General features: G+C 40.5%; 2 protein-coding genes across 15 annotated transcripts in view; one reads left to right on the top strand and one right to left on the bottom strand.

The window, feature by feature from the left end:
• caska (calcium/calmodulin-dependent serine protein kinase a) overlaps positions 1-17,033 on the bottom strand; it is a 135,933-nt gene that overhangs the window by 45,027 nt on the left and 73,873 nt on the right. For all 14 annotated transcript variants that reach the window (XM_042001173.1, XM_042001171.1, XM_042001178.1 and 11 more), the window contains exon 6: positions 1,234-1,336. In XM_042001173.1, the coding sequence (XP_041857107.1) occupies positions 1,234-1,336 (103 nt within the window). The remainder of the gene's footprint in view (positions 1-1,233; positions 1,337-17,033) is intronic.
• LOC121649995 (probable G-protein coupled receptor 34) lies at positions 468-5,929 on the top strand. Its single transcript, XM_042001187.1, has 4 exons — positions 468-516; positions 1,943-2,061; positions 3,197-3,747; positions 3,849-5,929. Exons 3-4 carry the CDS (start codon positions 3,224-3,226, stop codon positions 4,330-4,332), a joined length of 1,008 nt encoding a protein of 335 aa, XP_041857121.1. The 5' UTR covers positions 468-516; positions 1,943-2,061; positions 3,197-3,223; the 3' UTR covers positions 4,333-5,929.

Here is a 17,033-nt window from a genome sequence, read left to right as displayed (position 1 = left end):
ATCTAACTGATTTTGTTTGGGGAAATATTTGGTTATTTTACTCCTTGCATCAGAAATAAAGTCTGTTTATCAGTTTACTCATCCACCATTTCCACATCTGACCTCAGAAGTTGAATGTGGAACAAAAGTCACTCTGCAGCAGCTGCAGAAAGAACAGTTTCTGGGCAGGTATTTAAATTGCAAAGCACCTGCTGCAACTTGTCCAACTGAGGCCGACTGCACACACTCTTGCTCCTTGTTTGGACATGTCACACAGCGTACCACCATGCATTAACAGGTTCCTAGAAAAACTGCAGGTTGAAATCCGTTGTCTAAGATTTCCAGGAAGACCTGTAGCTGCTGACTTCAGATAACATCCAAAGAAATTAGAGCAATATGTCCCTTTTTCTTTCTGTTTCACCTGAGCGTGTCTGCTTCAGAGAAATTCTGTCATTTCTTAGTTATGGATGAAATGAAAAATACTTTATTAAACCTCCAAAGGAAACTGTTGACACCTGGATTTAACTAAGCAAACAGGTAGGAGCCTCTTGTTGGATAATTAATGCAGAGCAATTATCTTTCAGGTGGCAACAAGTTATTTAACCTCAACTGATGCAATAAGTAGCTTCTCAGTTCTTAAACAACCATGTGGAAAAACATCTCGTGGTCGTGGAAAAGTCTGCTTAGGAAGGGTCAGATCATTGGCATCAAGCAGAGAAAACATCTGAGGAGATGCGGACGCTACCAAAACTGGGTTAAGAGCGGTCCAATGCATTATTAAAAACTGGGAGGATAGCAGGGAACCATTGCCTTTGAGGAAGAAATGTGGTTGGAAAAATATTCTCAGAATTTTTTGCATCATTGCTCACCCTAACAAGATAAAGATTGATTTCAGTTTTGACAGATGGGACAGAAACAGCTGGAAATGAGGATCCTGGGTGAATCACTGACACAAAACAAGACAAGACTTGAACAAACAGGGAGACTCGAATCTGGAGGGGGAGTAGCGGCGACATGGGTGAAGGTGAAACAGAAGACACGGCAGATTTAGAAGATAAGCAATTATCATTTGTGGCCTCGTGTTAATTCTATGAACATATCCTGGGAAATGTGTTTATTATTCTCAGTATATTGTTCCCGGTTTTATTTGATGTGAGAAAGCTTTGATTTTTTGATGATACCATATTGATTCAGTGGACAACAATTCAGTCTGTGAGTAGAGACGGTGTGAGTTTGTTGTGTTGTTCACTGCACCTCCAGCCACCAGTCCGGACTCTCCGAGCTGGATCGCCACTCCGAATCCTCCCAACTTGACTGGAGCTGAGTTCTCTTTGGAGGCCAGCAGCACGCAGTGAGGCTGAAGAGGAGAGCAAAGGGCAGAGGCTCGTCATTTCAGGGCTAGTTAGAGAGACACAGCCTCCTAAACATAACAAATACATCCCATGTTCCAAACACACGCCCAGACCATGACCCAGAAATGACCACACAGCAGGATGACCACAGTTGTCTCTGATGATGTCTGATGTTAGTTCGATAAAATCATGTCAGAAATATTCAAACCCTTAACATGAGTCAGCTTACACAGTCATGGCACCAGGAAATCCTTCGCTTCCCCTTTATTTCTTTATTGCCACACATTTTATTTTAAGTGGAAAAAATCTGTTGTAACTGTGGTTTTTAGTTAGAAGTTGTTTTTTTTTGTTGTTGTTTTTTTTTTTAAAGGGGCTGACCTCCACTCCAGCAACAACACAGGTTTCTAAATTCAGCGTTACTTCTTTCCAGAGAACAGCAGAGGGTGGGGTTAGGTGGAGAGGGGTGGGGAGGGCAGCTTCTCATCGCTGTAATGGTAAAAGGCGGCGATGAGACAAGAGACAACTTGACAGTCTGCAGAGCTCTTCTCCAGGAAAAGACAGAGCTGCAGGTAGCTGGAATTTCAGTCTTCTGTGGGATCATTTCTCTACAGACTCACCTGGAAAGTCTCATGCTGAAAGAACCTGAAGTTCGATAGTTTCTCCCATTAACACAGTGTGGGATTTATTCTCTTGTTCCACCACGAGACAAGAGCAGCGCTTCACTTCTAAGGTGAGTACTAGATTCATGTTTTTAAGGGAGGTTCAGATTTCTGTGAGCATGAAAAGAAGTTAAATGATTCATCTGAAACGCCACACGGATTGATTAAAGACTGCTTTTTAAATTGTTTGAAGTAAAGGAAGCGAGAGCTGAAGCTGTGAGTCTAAAACCTCTGAGAAGTTATCCACATTAGGGTGTTTCCAGGACTTTTTGACAGCTCGCTGCAGCAACACATGATCATGAATAACCGCTTGGAGAAGTGCGTTACTAATAATACTACCGTAAATTTTGTTATTATTCTTCTCTTTAGGGATTCATAAAGTTTTTTGTTTGTCATTTTTATCAAAATGATCTTTATTATCATTATTATTGGAAATTTATTTACAGTTTTCAGATTTTATGTTTTTATTCATTTATTTGTTTATTTTAACTGGTTTATTCTTTTAGTTTCTAGTTATTTACTCAATTTTAATTTTATCTACAGCTTTTGTTTATTTGTTTAGAAAATGCTATATGTATTCTAATCAGCATTATTATTATTTATCATTACTACTACATATGAAAATTACTGATGTTTTAAAGCAGAACTACTGAAGTTGAGCTTCTTTGCAGTTTGGTGGCGTCTACTGACGGCTAATTCATCGTCGGTCTTGCATCCTGTTTCTTCTCTGAGCTCCTTCCAGCCAGTAAAAGCCAGTCAGATGTTAACTCTTGTCTTATCTCTTGCTATGTTCCCTTCTTTCTTTCTTTTCCTGTCTTCCTTTGATAAAGTCTTCTTGCATTTCTTTGCTGAATCAGCCATGTTGCGCATTCAAAATGGCCTCTGTGTTGATATCCAGTTGCTGGCGTGTGACACGTTGCTGTAAAGCAAATACCTGTCACGTGATGCTCCAGACAAGGAAAAAAGAAGTTATGAACTACAGTTTCTCAGGACTCTGCAGGGCAACAACTCCAGGAATGTACATAATAAATCAGTGTACTACTACGAGTAGACTACTACAGGTCAGAAACTTATGTAGTGTTGCTTTAAAGTGAAGCCAAAGCACAGACTTGAACTACCAAAGAAAGCCCAACTCTTTCTTAAGAAACCAGAATAACTTTCATCACTATACAATATTTCACTCTTCTTTTCTTCATCTGTCTGCAGGATTGAGGAGCCACCACAGTAATAAACATGTCCAACCCAGCTCCCACTAACAGCACTCCAGCCAACGACAACTCTACCCCACAAGACAAGTGTATTGACGATTCGCTGCATATCCCGCTGGGGGTGGGCTACTCCGTGATCTGCATTCTGGGTTTTGCTGGAAACCTGGTGGCTCTGTGGGCCTTCTTTATGGTTAAATCCAAGAAGAACTCCATTCGTGTGTTTCTCATCAACCTCGTCTTTGCCGACCTACTGCTGGTCTTCTGTCTGCCTTTTCGGATTTTCTATCACACTCATAATGACACCTGGGATATGAATCCCATCCTGTGTACAATAGTAAGCTGCCTTTTCTACACGAACATGTATATTAGCATCATCCTGCTGGGGCTGATCAGCGTGGATCGATACTTGAAGATCAACTGCAGCATAGGGATGCAGCGACGGCTTCTGTCTCCAAAGTCGGCTCGTGTCATCTGTGCTGTTGTCTGGGTTGGTGTCTCAGCTTTCACACTTTCGATCTACATGTGGAAACTGTCAAACCCAGATCGCAGGTAAACATCTAATCTGTCATTTTCTGTGTTTTCCTGTTTTGTTAAACAAAAAACAAATGTGTTAAATGAGACAATGACCTTAAATGTTTTTGTGTTTCCAGGTGTTTCCGCTACAAGACACTCCAAGACGCAAAATGGAAAGCCTACATCAACATGTTGGCGATCTTTATCTTCTGGATTGTATTCATAGCTCTGATGGTATCTTACGGGAAGATCGCCATGAAGCTCCTGAAGCAATCAAAAGAGAGACCAGACATGCCCAACGCGTCTCGCTACGCTCGAACTGCCAAGAAGTCCTTCTTCATCCTCTTCGTCTTTACCTTCTGTTTCGTCCCCTATCACGTGTTCAGAATCTTCTACATCGTGACACAGATCACAAACAGCTCCTGCTCCTCGATAAACTTGGCAGACAAAACCAACGAGGTGGCGTTGCTATTTACTGCCTCCAACAGCTGCCTGGACCCCATCATGTACTTCCTGTTTTCCTCCTCAGTGAGAAAGGAGATGCGGCACATAGCGAACCGTGTGTTTTGTGTACGAGATGTTGCCATCGGGGACAGCACCATCTCCTATGAGAGGCATTAGAAGATTGAAAGAAACAGTTAAATATAAAAATGTAATCAGCGTGACAGTATTTTCCAATGACATTTCCCCCATCTTACATGCCAAAACTCATGATGGGAAATATTCCAGAGACCTTGGCGTGTCAGCCAAGATGAGACAAAAGGATGATGAGGAATTATCAGCACACACACTCATTTGCTGCCAATTCTCTGGAGGATCATCTGGAATTTTCCAGACTTTTCTAGATTTTTGCACTTTGGCGCTCCCTAGCAACAGTAATTCAGCATCCATCTTGCATCCTGTCTCTTCTCTGAACTCTCTTCAGCCAGTATAAGTCAGTCTGGTGTTGACTCTTGTCTTATCTCTTGCTCTGCGTAATCATTGGATCGGACACGGCGAAATGCACTTCTGAAAAACGATATTCACAAAACTCTGGTCTACATTTTCCATTTATTATTGGATTTCTTTCCAAATACATATATATGATGTGACGTAATACCAAAACTTCCTGTTATTTTCATAACATCTGGTCCTTGTTGAGCATGGCAGTGCCAACGGTCTTAAGGTTAGGTGTGAGAGCTAATAAGCCTTCAAAATAGACCAAATGTGAATGCTTTACTTAATTTACACTCTAAATAAAACTAACTAAATAAATCAGTGTATTGGGGAGAAATCCAAGTGTATTAATCCATTTTCTCATAATCAAATATTTATCTGATAAAGCATGTCAGATTATGATGTCCGACACGATCACTTTATTAATCAAAACTCCAGAAATGGGGTAAATTCAGGCTTTTTGAGTGCATGTTAGCAGGCTCATAGTTTTCTGGGGTATCTTAGTTGAATCAGCCTTGGTTTGCATTCAAAATGGCCAGTGTGTTGAAGTCCAGGTACCATAAAGCAAAACACAGCAGTCACCTGAAGCTCCAGGATGGACAACAAAGCTGTGAATTCGATTCAGCCATCTGCTGCCGCAGGGAAATGACAGCTGCAGGAATGTACACAGTGAATGCCAGTGTGTTGTAAGAGTGGAAATGTATGTAGAGTTGCTTTAAAAACAAGCCTGGGAATGGCTTACTGTACATGTGTATGAGCCAGGTGTGCACTGCAGCTCAATTAGACGTGACTAACACACTGATTTTATGCTGACGTGAATGCAGACCCACCACAGACCACGCCTCCAAGGGTGGTGACTTTTTGTGGATATGTGAACCAATGTCAAAGAAAAACTTACACTACATAACACAATCAACTGTCCACTGTGAAGTCAAAACACTAAAAAAATGTGTATGTCCGTTTATCCGGATACCATGTGCAAATAACTAGAAAAGTTTCAAAAGGATCACATGATGAATCTCCAGTTTAGCTCTGGAGAGAAGCAGCATGTTCATTTCATACTTATCAGTGGGTTAATCTGGTCAACCAGCAGACAAAACAGTAAATGGTCGTGGAATATTTATCTTTCTGTCCAGTGCTGCTGACATAAAACCACTGAGACACATGCCAAAAGCTTTTTGTCTTCTATGAATATTGACTATTTCTATGCATTTTATATGTTTACCCATTTATATGTATAACCCCAACTCTGTTTTTTATCTTTTATTTAATAAATTTAAATTCAAACAGCTCTGTGTTTATCAGTACAGATTTTACAGTGATGAGGAGAATGTGAGGGAGAAAATTAGAACGTACCCAACTCCTCTGCCCCTAAGCTAGAGCAGCAGCGCCCCCTTCAGGCCAATTAAATAGAGACTGTGAAGAAATGCCCAAAGTTTTCCATAAAGGCAGAAACAACAAAAGCAGACCAGATACAAAAAGAAAAGAAAACATTGAAACTGAAAGGTTGCTTTTATGAGAAAACAATGTCCAAGTGCTGGGAGAAAAATAAATAAATAAAAAAACCAGACAAGATCTGTTTGTAAAAAACAAGTAAATAAAAAATTCTTATAAAGTAGAAATATTGGTCAAAAAATTAAGCTAACTTTAAGGAAACAAAGCTAATAATGTAATAAGAAAATATATACAAATTCTGTTAATTAAGAAAAAATTGACAGGAAAAAAAACTAATTCTAACTACAAAGCAAATAATTTTATTAAATAAAAGTTCAGTTACATTTTCTTTTTTTTTTTTTTGCATAAGGAATTAATTTTATTCTAACCTAACTAAGCTAATAAAGTAATAAAGTTCCTGTAAGTAACAAAACACTGTTGAGCTAACTAACTTAAAGTATAAATATTAAATTAAGTTTGAAATAAAATTCACAAAGAATAAAGCTAACAAAGTTACTTAATAAATAAAACAATATAGAGATATAAGAAAAAGTTGTAACAAAAAAAAGTTAATTCTTGAAAAACAAAATAATATAATAATTTTAAAAATCTGTTACGTAAGAAAAATAGAAAAATAAAGCTAATTCTAAGCTGAAAAACAAATATGGTAACAACCAAGTAAATACAGAAATAAGGATTCATATAAAGAAAGAATATAAGAAAAAATAAAGTTCCTTCTACCCTAACAAAGCTAAACATGTAATAAAAAAAGACAGATTTCAGTTAAATAAGTGTAAGAAAAACCGATCAGAAATAAGATTAATTTAAAGTAAACACAGCAGCTGAGGCTCATTTTCTTTTCTCACACTGTCCACCACAGCCTAACTCATCGTGTTTGGTAAGTGGTGAGGCTGAAAGAATGGGCGGTATGGCACCCCACAAACAACAAGTTCCTTCTGTCGCGTTTACCATAAGTCTTGTCTGATGAGCAGGAAGCTGCAGCTGAGCTCTGAGCCAAAGCGGCTCATAACCACCACCGCTCAGTTTCTACTTTCATCTGTGAGATCTTGTGCAGGGTCAGAGCTGCTGTCAGTGGTATGTACAACATGTCTTTATTCGCTAAATACTATTTCATAAAGCAATAACTTTAAGACTAAATAATTAAGATTTACCCCCTGAAGTATTTGGAGAACACGTCAGTCCACAGGTTAAAACAAAAAACAAAAAAACTTTTATCAGGAAGATTTTTGTTTCTGAGCTTCAGTCATATTTAACACTCTGGTGTTTTCTAAAGATTTTCCAAAAATTACTGCTAAGGACTAATTACTGAGATTTTATAGCCTGTTCAAGAAAAATCTGTCGACCGCCACTGAGTGAAACCATGTGTTAATGGAAAAGTTCATCTTTGGAGACATTTTCTGGGTGCATGTGTCGGTGAGAGTTGCTGCTGTTGCTTTCTACCTGCTCATCGATACCTTGCATACAGTCAGGTACATGTTGCCTTGATATAAACAGAAGTATCCTCCCTCCGCACTTGCTGAAGAGATAATGTCTGCAACCATTTGAGCAGCAGCTGTGGAATAAAATACTGAAATTGGATCGTTTATGAAACCTCCAGAGTTGAAGTATGAAAACGGCTTTTGACATGAAAACAGAAGTCAGAGCTGACAGATTTGTAAACACATTAAATGAAACAAGGGTCGGCTTAAAAACTTGACATTTAATGACAGTAAGAACGCGTTCCCTAATAACTCCTGATCTGACTCACTTACTGTGTTTAATTCTCTGTGTCGGTCTGAGTTTTACTCTCATTCGCTCTCATATCCCCTTTAAAAGCAAAGTTCTGCATATTTAAAACCTCTGGTAATAACCGATGCTCTATGATCTAAATGAGGATCTGACTGATGGCAGCATTTGATCGGACAAATGATTATCATACAAAACTGATTTCTTGCTCAAATTTTGGACTGTTGTTTAGTTTGGACTGTTGAACAAAAAGCCTCTCGGTTGCTTGACAACATTATTATTCTCTGGATCACAGCAGCATCCGTCAGTTAAACCGAGGACACCGTCATACCAGATATGTCAACCGTATGTGATCTATTGATGGCAGTCTGAACAGCACAAATCTGAATTTTTAAAAAAAAATTTTCCCCAAATTTTACGCAGGTCCCTTTCAGACGTCGTACTAAATCAGACACATATCTGATGTTTATCAAAGCGGTCTCAGCCTGAAGGGTCATGTCCAACGGCATTTCATCCGACTTCTTCATCAATGAAGTGAAACAGACATCACAATTCTGCGCTGGTGGAGGCGAGGAACGACAATGTTTAATGTAAACATTGGATGAAATATTACACAACTTTAGAACTGATACACGTCGCATGCTAACATGTAGCATCCATGTTTACCTTTGAAAACAATGGATGCTGCCTTAACTCAGGCTTTTAAAACTGGAGTTTGATGCAGTTTGAGCCAAATTTTTACCATAAAATGATGCAAAAAGGTCTCAGGAACTGTATCAAATATGATAAATATTTAGGGTCACCACCCGCTTTGTTGTCCAGAATTCTGCTGCCTGGATAATCACTAAAACCCCATCCTCTTCCCACATCCCTCCTGTCCTACAGCTTCACTGGTTCCCATAAATTTCCATATCCTCTTTAAAATCCTCCTTTTTACTTTTAAGGCCATCCATCATCTCGCTCCTCTGTACCCGTCCGCTCTGGTCCACGCCACCATCCCCTCTCGTTCCCTCAGATCCTCTTCCTCGCTTCATCTCACCGTCTCGTCCCATCTCCTCGTTACCATGGCGAGCAAGACTTTTAGCTGCTCTGCTCCCAAACTCTGCACATCCTTTCCTCCTGACCTCCGTAATGTCATCTCCTTCCCTCTCTTTAAATCCCTTCTGTTCAAACTCGCCCACAACATTTAGCATTTTTCATTTCATCTGCTGGGACTGTTTTTCCACAGCGTTTTAACTGTTTCACTTCTTTGTTTTATTGCACTTAGACTGCTTTGTTTTACGTTGATTTGTTGTTTCTGTAAAGTGACCTTGGGTTTCCCGAAACGTGCTTTAAATAAAATGTATTATTAAGCATGAATGTCACTTTGAGGGCTTTCATGTTTCTTTACCTTCAGTTTGTCATTACTTTCTGCTGCAAAAATATTTGAACCTTTAACATTTCCACTGGTTTGCCAGCCTCTAGTTAAAATTTTAAGTTAGTCACACACAACAAAATACAAGTACAAAAAAACAAAAGTAAAAGCAAAAAACTAAAAATAAGAACCTGACCATGTGAACCTGAGCTGAACTTCCCTTTCGATAACAGATAAAAGGATGGGGGTGGGCTAGAAACCAGATATGCTGCATCCATTCTTTGCTAATTATAAACTTGTCATTTCTAAAAGTGATGCTATAGATATGAATATAGTAAGTTAAGATGAAACTTGTCCAAGCCCTATCACACTGTTATGTTTCTAAAGAATGTCTAACTGGTTTGAAGCCGACAACGTTCTCCAGATCAACACAGTTATTCTGTTTCATGAAGCTTCTATCAGATGTGATCTTGATGTTTAATCAGAACATAAGAAATCTTTTGGCAGATTAAAACTAACATTTGTGTTCTTACAGATCTAATGGAGAACCCGTTGTACACACCTCCACCCTACAACACCTCCTTGTCCCTCTGTCCCTCTGTGGCAACCCTTTTCTTCCTCCCCTCCATCTACATCCTCCTCTTCCTCACCGCTCTCCCTGGAAACCTGCTGTCTTTGTGGGTGTTCCTACGCTGCATCTCAACCATATCCCCCACCCACATCTACCTGTTTCACCTGAGCATCTCCAACCTGTTTCTGTCCCTCACCACGCCCTTCCTCGCAGCCTACTTTGCCTGGGGCTCGACGTGGGCTCTGAGAAGCATCATTTGTCAGGTCGTCCTGCACGGCATCACCCCCATCATGCATACTACCGTCTACATCAGCATCCTGATCCTGACTTGGGTGGCGCTCAGTCGTTTTGCATCCCTCATCAAGAACACCCATGCCTCCCGGCCGAGCACCTGCACCACTCTTCTGCCTCACAGTTTCTTCGCTCGTCTCACACAAGTGTCCTTTGCCAACACTGTGTGCGCCACAATGTGGGTGGTGTCTGTGGGGGGAACTGTGCCACTGACGGTTTACTACTCTGTGAGAGAGGCTATGGCGAGCGGAGAGGATGGAGGTGGAAGGAAAGGTGGAAGTGTGGAGGTGTGCTACAGCCTGGCAGTGGAAGTAGGAGGCACAACGTCGGCCACTCTCATTGTGCCAGTTATAACCATCTTCTTTGTACTTTACCTGCTGGTGCTGCTGTCCTACGTGACGGTGCTGAGGCATATCAGACGCTCTCGTCGCAACACACACATCACCACGTCACAGAGCCTGCTGGCCCGGGTGTTCAGAAACATCGTGATCATCCTGGTAATGATTACATTTGTTTTCAGTGTATTTTTGTCAGATATACAGAACTGTGCAAAAGCTTTCTTGTAATTTAAGGGATAGTTCTCCAGGCTCCTTGAAGGACTTTCCAAAGCTCTTCCTTGGAATGTTTCTACCTTTTGTTCTGCTCTCTGACCAGATGATCCCACACTGCTTTAATAATGTTGCGGTCCGGGCTCTGGGGAGGATTCATCCCTCCATCAGACTTGTTGCAACTGATCTTCAGTCCAGCTCTTGTGTTGTGTGACATAACTCAGCTTTTTCTCCCTCTTTCCCTTCCTTGAGAACGGCTTCTTGACAACCATCAGAATGCATCAGGATGCACAGTGGTAAAAGGGGAAAGTGGTACTCCGTAGATTAAATAAAATAAAATCAATATGATTAAAAGCCACTACTGTAGAAAAAAAAATTAAAGGCCACATTCAGCAGGTGGATCTGGGTGTCATGTGAGGTTGCTTTAACGCACACGTGTTTCATGCACTGATAGTGTTTGGAAGACAAGCAATAAAATTAAACCCAGATTTGACTGCGACTTGTTCTTTAATGAAAATAGTTTGTTTCCTGGAGGGAAAATGTTTTGTAAATTCCAAAAAGTTATTTAAAAACATGACTGATATTTTTGTATTTTAACGAACTGAACAGCAGAAAACATAATAAATAATGACTTTGTTCAAACTTATCAGCATTCATATGTTCATGAGAACGCTGCCGAGCGTTCGTAGCAGATATGAAAATTTTCATGAACACAACCTTTGTAAAATCTTTGTAAGTAGGACTACAGATAAAAATGAGCCTTCTTTGCTTTATCCGGCTTTTTTTTTCATATCATGCCTTATTTTGTACTGATGTTCATTAACCTGCACTGTCCCAACTAAATAAACAAATAAATTAAAAATAAAAAATTAAGAACGAATTTGTTCGTAACAACAGCTGGTGAATGAGGCCCAAGAATCCTAAAGATCCAGTTCAAAATCGGCTCTTGCAAGGTTCTGTTATGTTACACAACACTGGCTCATCCCTTCAGTTAGGAGGTTTGAAAATGAGAGAAAAAGCAGCCAATGTTTAAAAAAAAAAAACTTAAAAAAAGATCTTCAGAAAGCTGGAAAACTGTTCCTCAAGAACTGATTAACAACTCAACGCCTTTGCACACTCCTGTATGTAAAGGAAACCAGTTGTGCCAATATTTCTCCAGGTTTTCCGTAACAAAAGTAAAGACTTTATTTAACTAACTTTGTGCAGGTTGTTTTGTCAGTCTGTCTGCTGCCGTATCACATCTTCAAACCCATCTTCAGCTCTCTGGCTCATGATCAACTTCACGTGTTGTCCTCCCCTGACCCAGATGGGTGTCACCCCATCTCCATCTTTGTTGAGGTAACTACAGTTCCCCTCAGTGCCTTAATTATTTGGGATGGTAGCGGATTTAATCATGAATGTCGTTCTTTTCCCCATCTAGCTGAAGAACTTCCTGTTTCTTCTGACCACTCTGAGAGGCTCAACTGACCCCATGATGTACTTCCTGTTAGATAGGGCCTTCCGTCAGCAAACGCTCAGACTTTTAAGGTGCAACCAGAAGAACTTTGGAAAGCAACAAGTCTTCTGTTCAACTACAGGGAGTGGCAATCAGAAGACTGTGCAGCCAGAAGGAGAGAATGTGGTTACAGCCACTCAGGAAACAAGCCATGGAAGCAGCATTCATTTCCCCTCAAATCACATTCAAACAATAAGCACATCAGTACATGTATGAGCCTGCACACAGAAACCAAGCTCATTTATCTACAGAGGGAAATGTTGCACATGAAGATCATCTTTGCAGTGAGTTTTGACTTGGTCAGTTGTTTAGAGCAAGTATACTGTGCTCATTCAGAATTTATTTAATTCCTACAACTCTACCAAACACACAAGCGATTGTCCATCTGTCAACAATACCTCTGCGTTTAATATCCAATGTATTCTGGCTCAGTGGTAACGTAAAAATGTCCACCCTCAACAGACAATGAGGTTAAAATGTTAATCAGACAGCATTTATCTTCACATGGTGAAACTTCTCCTTGTAGTTTCTAGTTGAAAGGCAAACAGAAGTAAAATGAGTCTTTACAGCCTTCACAGTAAACAGAAGGAGCAAAGACAGCTTCCTAAAGACCTGCAGCTGTCTTGTTGTTACAAAGAACTATAACTAAAACTGTCAGATTATGTCCCACTGATAGCCAACAATGGTAGCGTGAGTAGTGAATATACAACCAAACTCTGATGCGGATCAAGGAAGCGAACTCTAGTCCGCTCTAGGTGAACCAACTGCAGGAAGCAATGCAAAGAGTGACATAAATAGAAATGAGGTGAACTCAAAACCACTAGGATCTGATGCAGCTCTATGTTTTGCTTATGTGATGGAAACAGTTATCCTGTATTAACCAATAGATGAGCGTTCTTCTCCGTTCTTCGTCTTCTCCTTCAAGTAATTTTTCATGCAAGGAACCTCAGGCTAAGAAGGGAATACTTTATTTAAAAGGTTCGGTATGTTTGAAAACCAAGTGTGAAAACAACTGCGGAGAGGAAGAAAAGTGGATTATTAGATGTGAATGCACCCTTAGATGGGATGCAATACTTTAACGTTCAACAATGAGCAGGATTGATGCCTGGAATTGTTGTCCTTATGTTGTCATTGTTGTTAGCCACTGCTTCCACCATAAGGCAGTGCAGAGTTCAGAGTTGACCACATGCCGATGCGTTTTAGACAAAAAACATAAAAAAAAATGTGGCACAGTAGACGATGGTGGTCCATGTGGTGATTAAATTCATTGCAGCTTTTTCTTCTTTCTTCCTTTTGCGGTCGCACATCAGTTATACTGCTCAGCCCGGCCTCCAGTTTTTGATGGTATGACTCCGTTTGCTCTGTCATGGTATGCATCTGCAAGGGCTCCGAAAGCTGAGGAAATTATCCATGTAAATGATGCAGAAGACGGGCTAAATGCTCTGTTTCCGTCTTTAGCGTAGAGCGTAAATGCACCAATAAACTAACTCTGGTCCAATTTCACAGACGGTAGGCTTCAGTCGCACTCTGGTGTGGATCAATCATGTGACCTCTGACACAGTGAAGTTTCCTGAAGCACAAATGTGTACTCATTTCAGTACTCAGGAAACGGCGCTCTAAATATTTGTGGTGAGGAATGGCGGTCGTATTGCCGGACCCGCTAGACGGACCCGAAGTTCAGAAACAACGTTTTTACCGTTTCTGCTGAAAAAAACACAAAGTGGAGCAGATTTGACATGTTGGGACGTTACCAAGAATCTTAAAAAAAAACTAGAGGAAAACTAGAAGAAATTTGATTTAATCATTTATATCCCAGACTATCAGATCTCGATGCATCCCGAGTGTGTTCACACCCATATTTGGAGCTGAAAATTGCACAGATATTGGCTGCTTAGTGAACTGAAGTGTAACTGAAGCATCACAAGCTGTATATTTAATGTAACATTAAACATGTCGGTATGAACCACACCTTCCCTCAGTTCTGTGTCATTTCTCAGCTTTACAAACCTCTTGTGCTGTTCCTTTTTTAAAATTACCTTTAAGACGACATGTTTAAATGTGAGTCTACTGGGGGGATTTTTATGTTTGCAAAATTTTTGTACAGCAGCCGTCATGTTCAACAACAACTTATAAATATTTTAGTCCCTGACCTTGTTCTGTAATTGTGTCTAAATTATAAATGAGGGATTTCCAGTTGTGTGCTGAAGGTGTGTGAGAGAGTATTTTCAAGAAGATGGTGTTTCATAAAGCGCAGACCCTGTAGATCACATATGTCAAACTGGTCCAGCAAAGGGCCGTGTGGCTGCAGGTTTTTGTTCCAACCAAGCAGCAGCACACCAGATTTGACTGATTCAATCAACTGATCTCAGTCTTCAGACAGCTGATTGGTCAAACTGTGTGCTCTTGGCTGGCTGGAACAAAAACCTGCAGCCACACGGCCCTTTGCTGGACCAGTTTGACATGCCTGCTGTAGATGTATGCTGCCGCAGGGACCTCAACAGTATCTAACAGATATATAGTCAGACACCTTGCTGAGTGCCTCTCTCAATACGCACCCACAGACTGGAGGAGAAAAACAACACACACAAAGAAAAGCAGGAGAGAAGGATTCATGCTGTGTGAATCGGTGGCTGGAAGAGGAGGGAAAACAGCGAGTGAAGTGCCGAGTTGAGCTACACCAGTTGCCTGGAAATTCACTGAGGCTGCAGAGGAACGTTGAAAATACAAAAATCTATGTAAAGGTTTGGTCTCACAAGATGCGGGACAGAAAGTTTCCAAGTCTATAAAAAAAAGAGAAAGTTTAAAAAATAAAGAATATTCACGCTAGATGGTGTGTGTCATGGTTGCAGCTGCAGGAACAAGCAGAGGGCGAAGAAATGCTAAGTCAGAAAGCAAAGTTAGAGTGGATATAAAAAGTGGGAGGAAACAGTGATGCTGAAAAGAAACCCCCCAAAACTGATAAAGACCAGATGAAAACTAGTCAGAGAGGCTACCAAAAGACCAACAGCAATGCTGAAGGAGCCGCAGGAACTTCTGCAAAGTGCAGTCTGTTCTACACATCTGGACTTTGGGCTGATGGTGCAAGATACCCAAGCCCAGCTAGAAATGGTAAAAAATAAATAAATAAATAAAATCTGTGTCCTCCAGCTGTTTCAGGTTAACCTGAGAATGTTACGTGTGCTGATCTACGTTCAGACGTTCTTGTTACTCCAAAGCATAACTGCAGCTGGGCTGGTGCAGCAGATCGGTTGTTTTGTTGTCTTCAGAAACAACTTTAGCTCAACATTATTTGCAGTAAACAGTTGTTTGTTCCACGTTCGTCTTTTAAACAACAGATACAGTTCCTTTTTTCTATCATGTTTAACTTTATAGTCTGCTACAGCTTCACTTTCTGAACATCTTCCATCCATTTTCACAGCTCGACATCAACAACACAGCTGCTCTGCTGCATGTTTAGTGGTGCTGCAGTGAAAAACTGTTTCCCAACATTGTTTGGGATATTTCAACTGGCATTTACGGTATGAGAAATTCAGATCGTGAAAATAAAAACCAGTTTTCAGCAACAGTTTAATCGATTTGATCAATGTGGGTCAGTGCTATAAGATCATTGAATCGATGTACGTTGATGGATTAATGAGTTGAAGGACCTGTGATGGCGTTACTTTCAGATGTTTATGCAACAAAACCAGAAAATGAACTCCAACCGTTTGAAGAGACGGTAAAATCTCCAACATCAACAGTGGCATGATCTGCTTTGTGTGATACAACTGCTGTTTCATTGATTTCAACCTGTTGTGCACCTTCTCTGTGTGTGTTTAGCATCTGTGCTTATATAAAGCTGCAGTGTATCAACAGGAAAAACGTAATTAGTTCAGTCACACCTGTTCTTCCCAGTTTAACACAACCTGCAGCAGCTTTTTGAAGCAGTTTTCACTCTATTATTGTGATTGTTTGTCACATCATTCCTCCAATTGTTCAGCTTCATTACAGCTGCCAGCACTCTGCACTGTAGTCCATCACTTACACCTCTGTGTGTTTGGGGCATGTAAAACTGTCTGTCTGGGTGCAATCTTGCATTTCTTCATGAGATAGACAGAAATCTCCCCAGAGATGACATTAGTTCCAGTGGTTGTCTACAGCTATTGCACAAACACAAAGGATGACTAAGGATGAATTGCTTCCGTTTATTCAAGCACAACACGAGCTGACAGAGGCACATCACTACCAACACAATCAGAAGGTGTGAAGCCGAGTTTCTGTGAGTTGGTACAGTTTCTGTTTCATAAAAGTGTCAAAATTGTGGCTTAGATAAGGGCCGTGACATCCTGGGTGGCATATCAACTACGAGCTCAGTTTTAGGCAGTGTTAAGTTATGCTCTATGCTAAAGATAGATACGGAGCCTTTTGTCTGTGTCCTTTACTTTACATCCTGCTGAAACCCAAGGTATCAGTGTTATTTACCCCACTGTGCAGATATCAAGCTATAGTACTAACAACACGTGAAAGCAAAGATAAACCTTGAAGTGCACATGATGACTGAGATGACAGAGTTTTGTGTATATTTAAGTCTAAGCTCTTTTATTCCTGTTCTGCTACGACCTTCTTCATGCTGACTATATAACTGCTTTCCATCTTGACTCAGTAGGAGGAAAGCAGCGCTGTTATCTGTTCAAGGACTTACCAATTGTACTGATCTTCCCTGACAACATCAGACGAAGCTTTAAAAAAAGAAAAACCCTGTAAATTCATGACAACAATATGAGACACAAAAACCAGCAGAAAATGTGTCATGCATATTTGCCAGTTTGAAACTTCACTGACAAGTTAATGATCGACTCCTGGAGGCTCACTGGAAGCCATTAGCACCAACATGCAACCACCCATCATCACACAAACGGGCCTAATGATGCTGCGAACGGTCGTCCGTGCACGTCACACACGGGCCTG

The sequence above is a fragment of the Melanotaenia boesemani genome, chromosome 12 (genome assembly GCF_017639745.1).
Source record: "Melanotaenia boesemani isolate fMelBoe1 chromosome 12, fMelBoe1.pri, whole genome shotgun sequence".
Classification (NCBI taxonomy): domain Eukaryota; kingdom Metazoa; phylum Chordata; class Actinopteri; order Atheriniformes; family Melanotaeniidae; genus Melanotaenia; species Melanotaenia boesemani.
Note: the sequence above shows the minus strand (reverse complement) of the source record. Positions and strands in the feature narration are given on the sequence as shown.

Bases quoted from the DNA above. Each gene is read 5' to 3' on its own strand.
- LOC121649995 (XM_042001187.1), top strand. From the start codon at position 3,224: ATGTCCAACCCAGCTCCCACTAACAGCACTCCAGCCAACGACAACTCT. The intron at 3,748-3,848 runs GTAAACATCTAA...TTGTGTTTCCAG, and splicing joins CTGTCAAACCCAGATCGCAG to GTGTTTCCGCTACAAGACAC.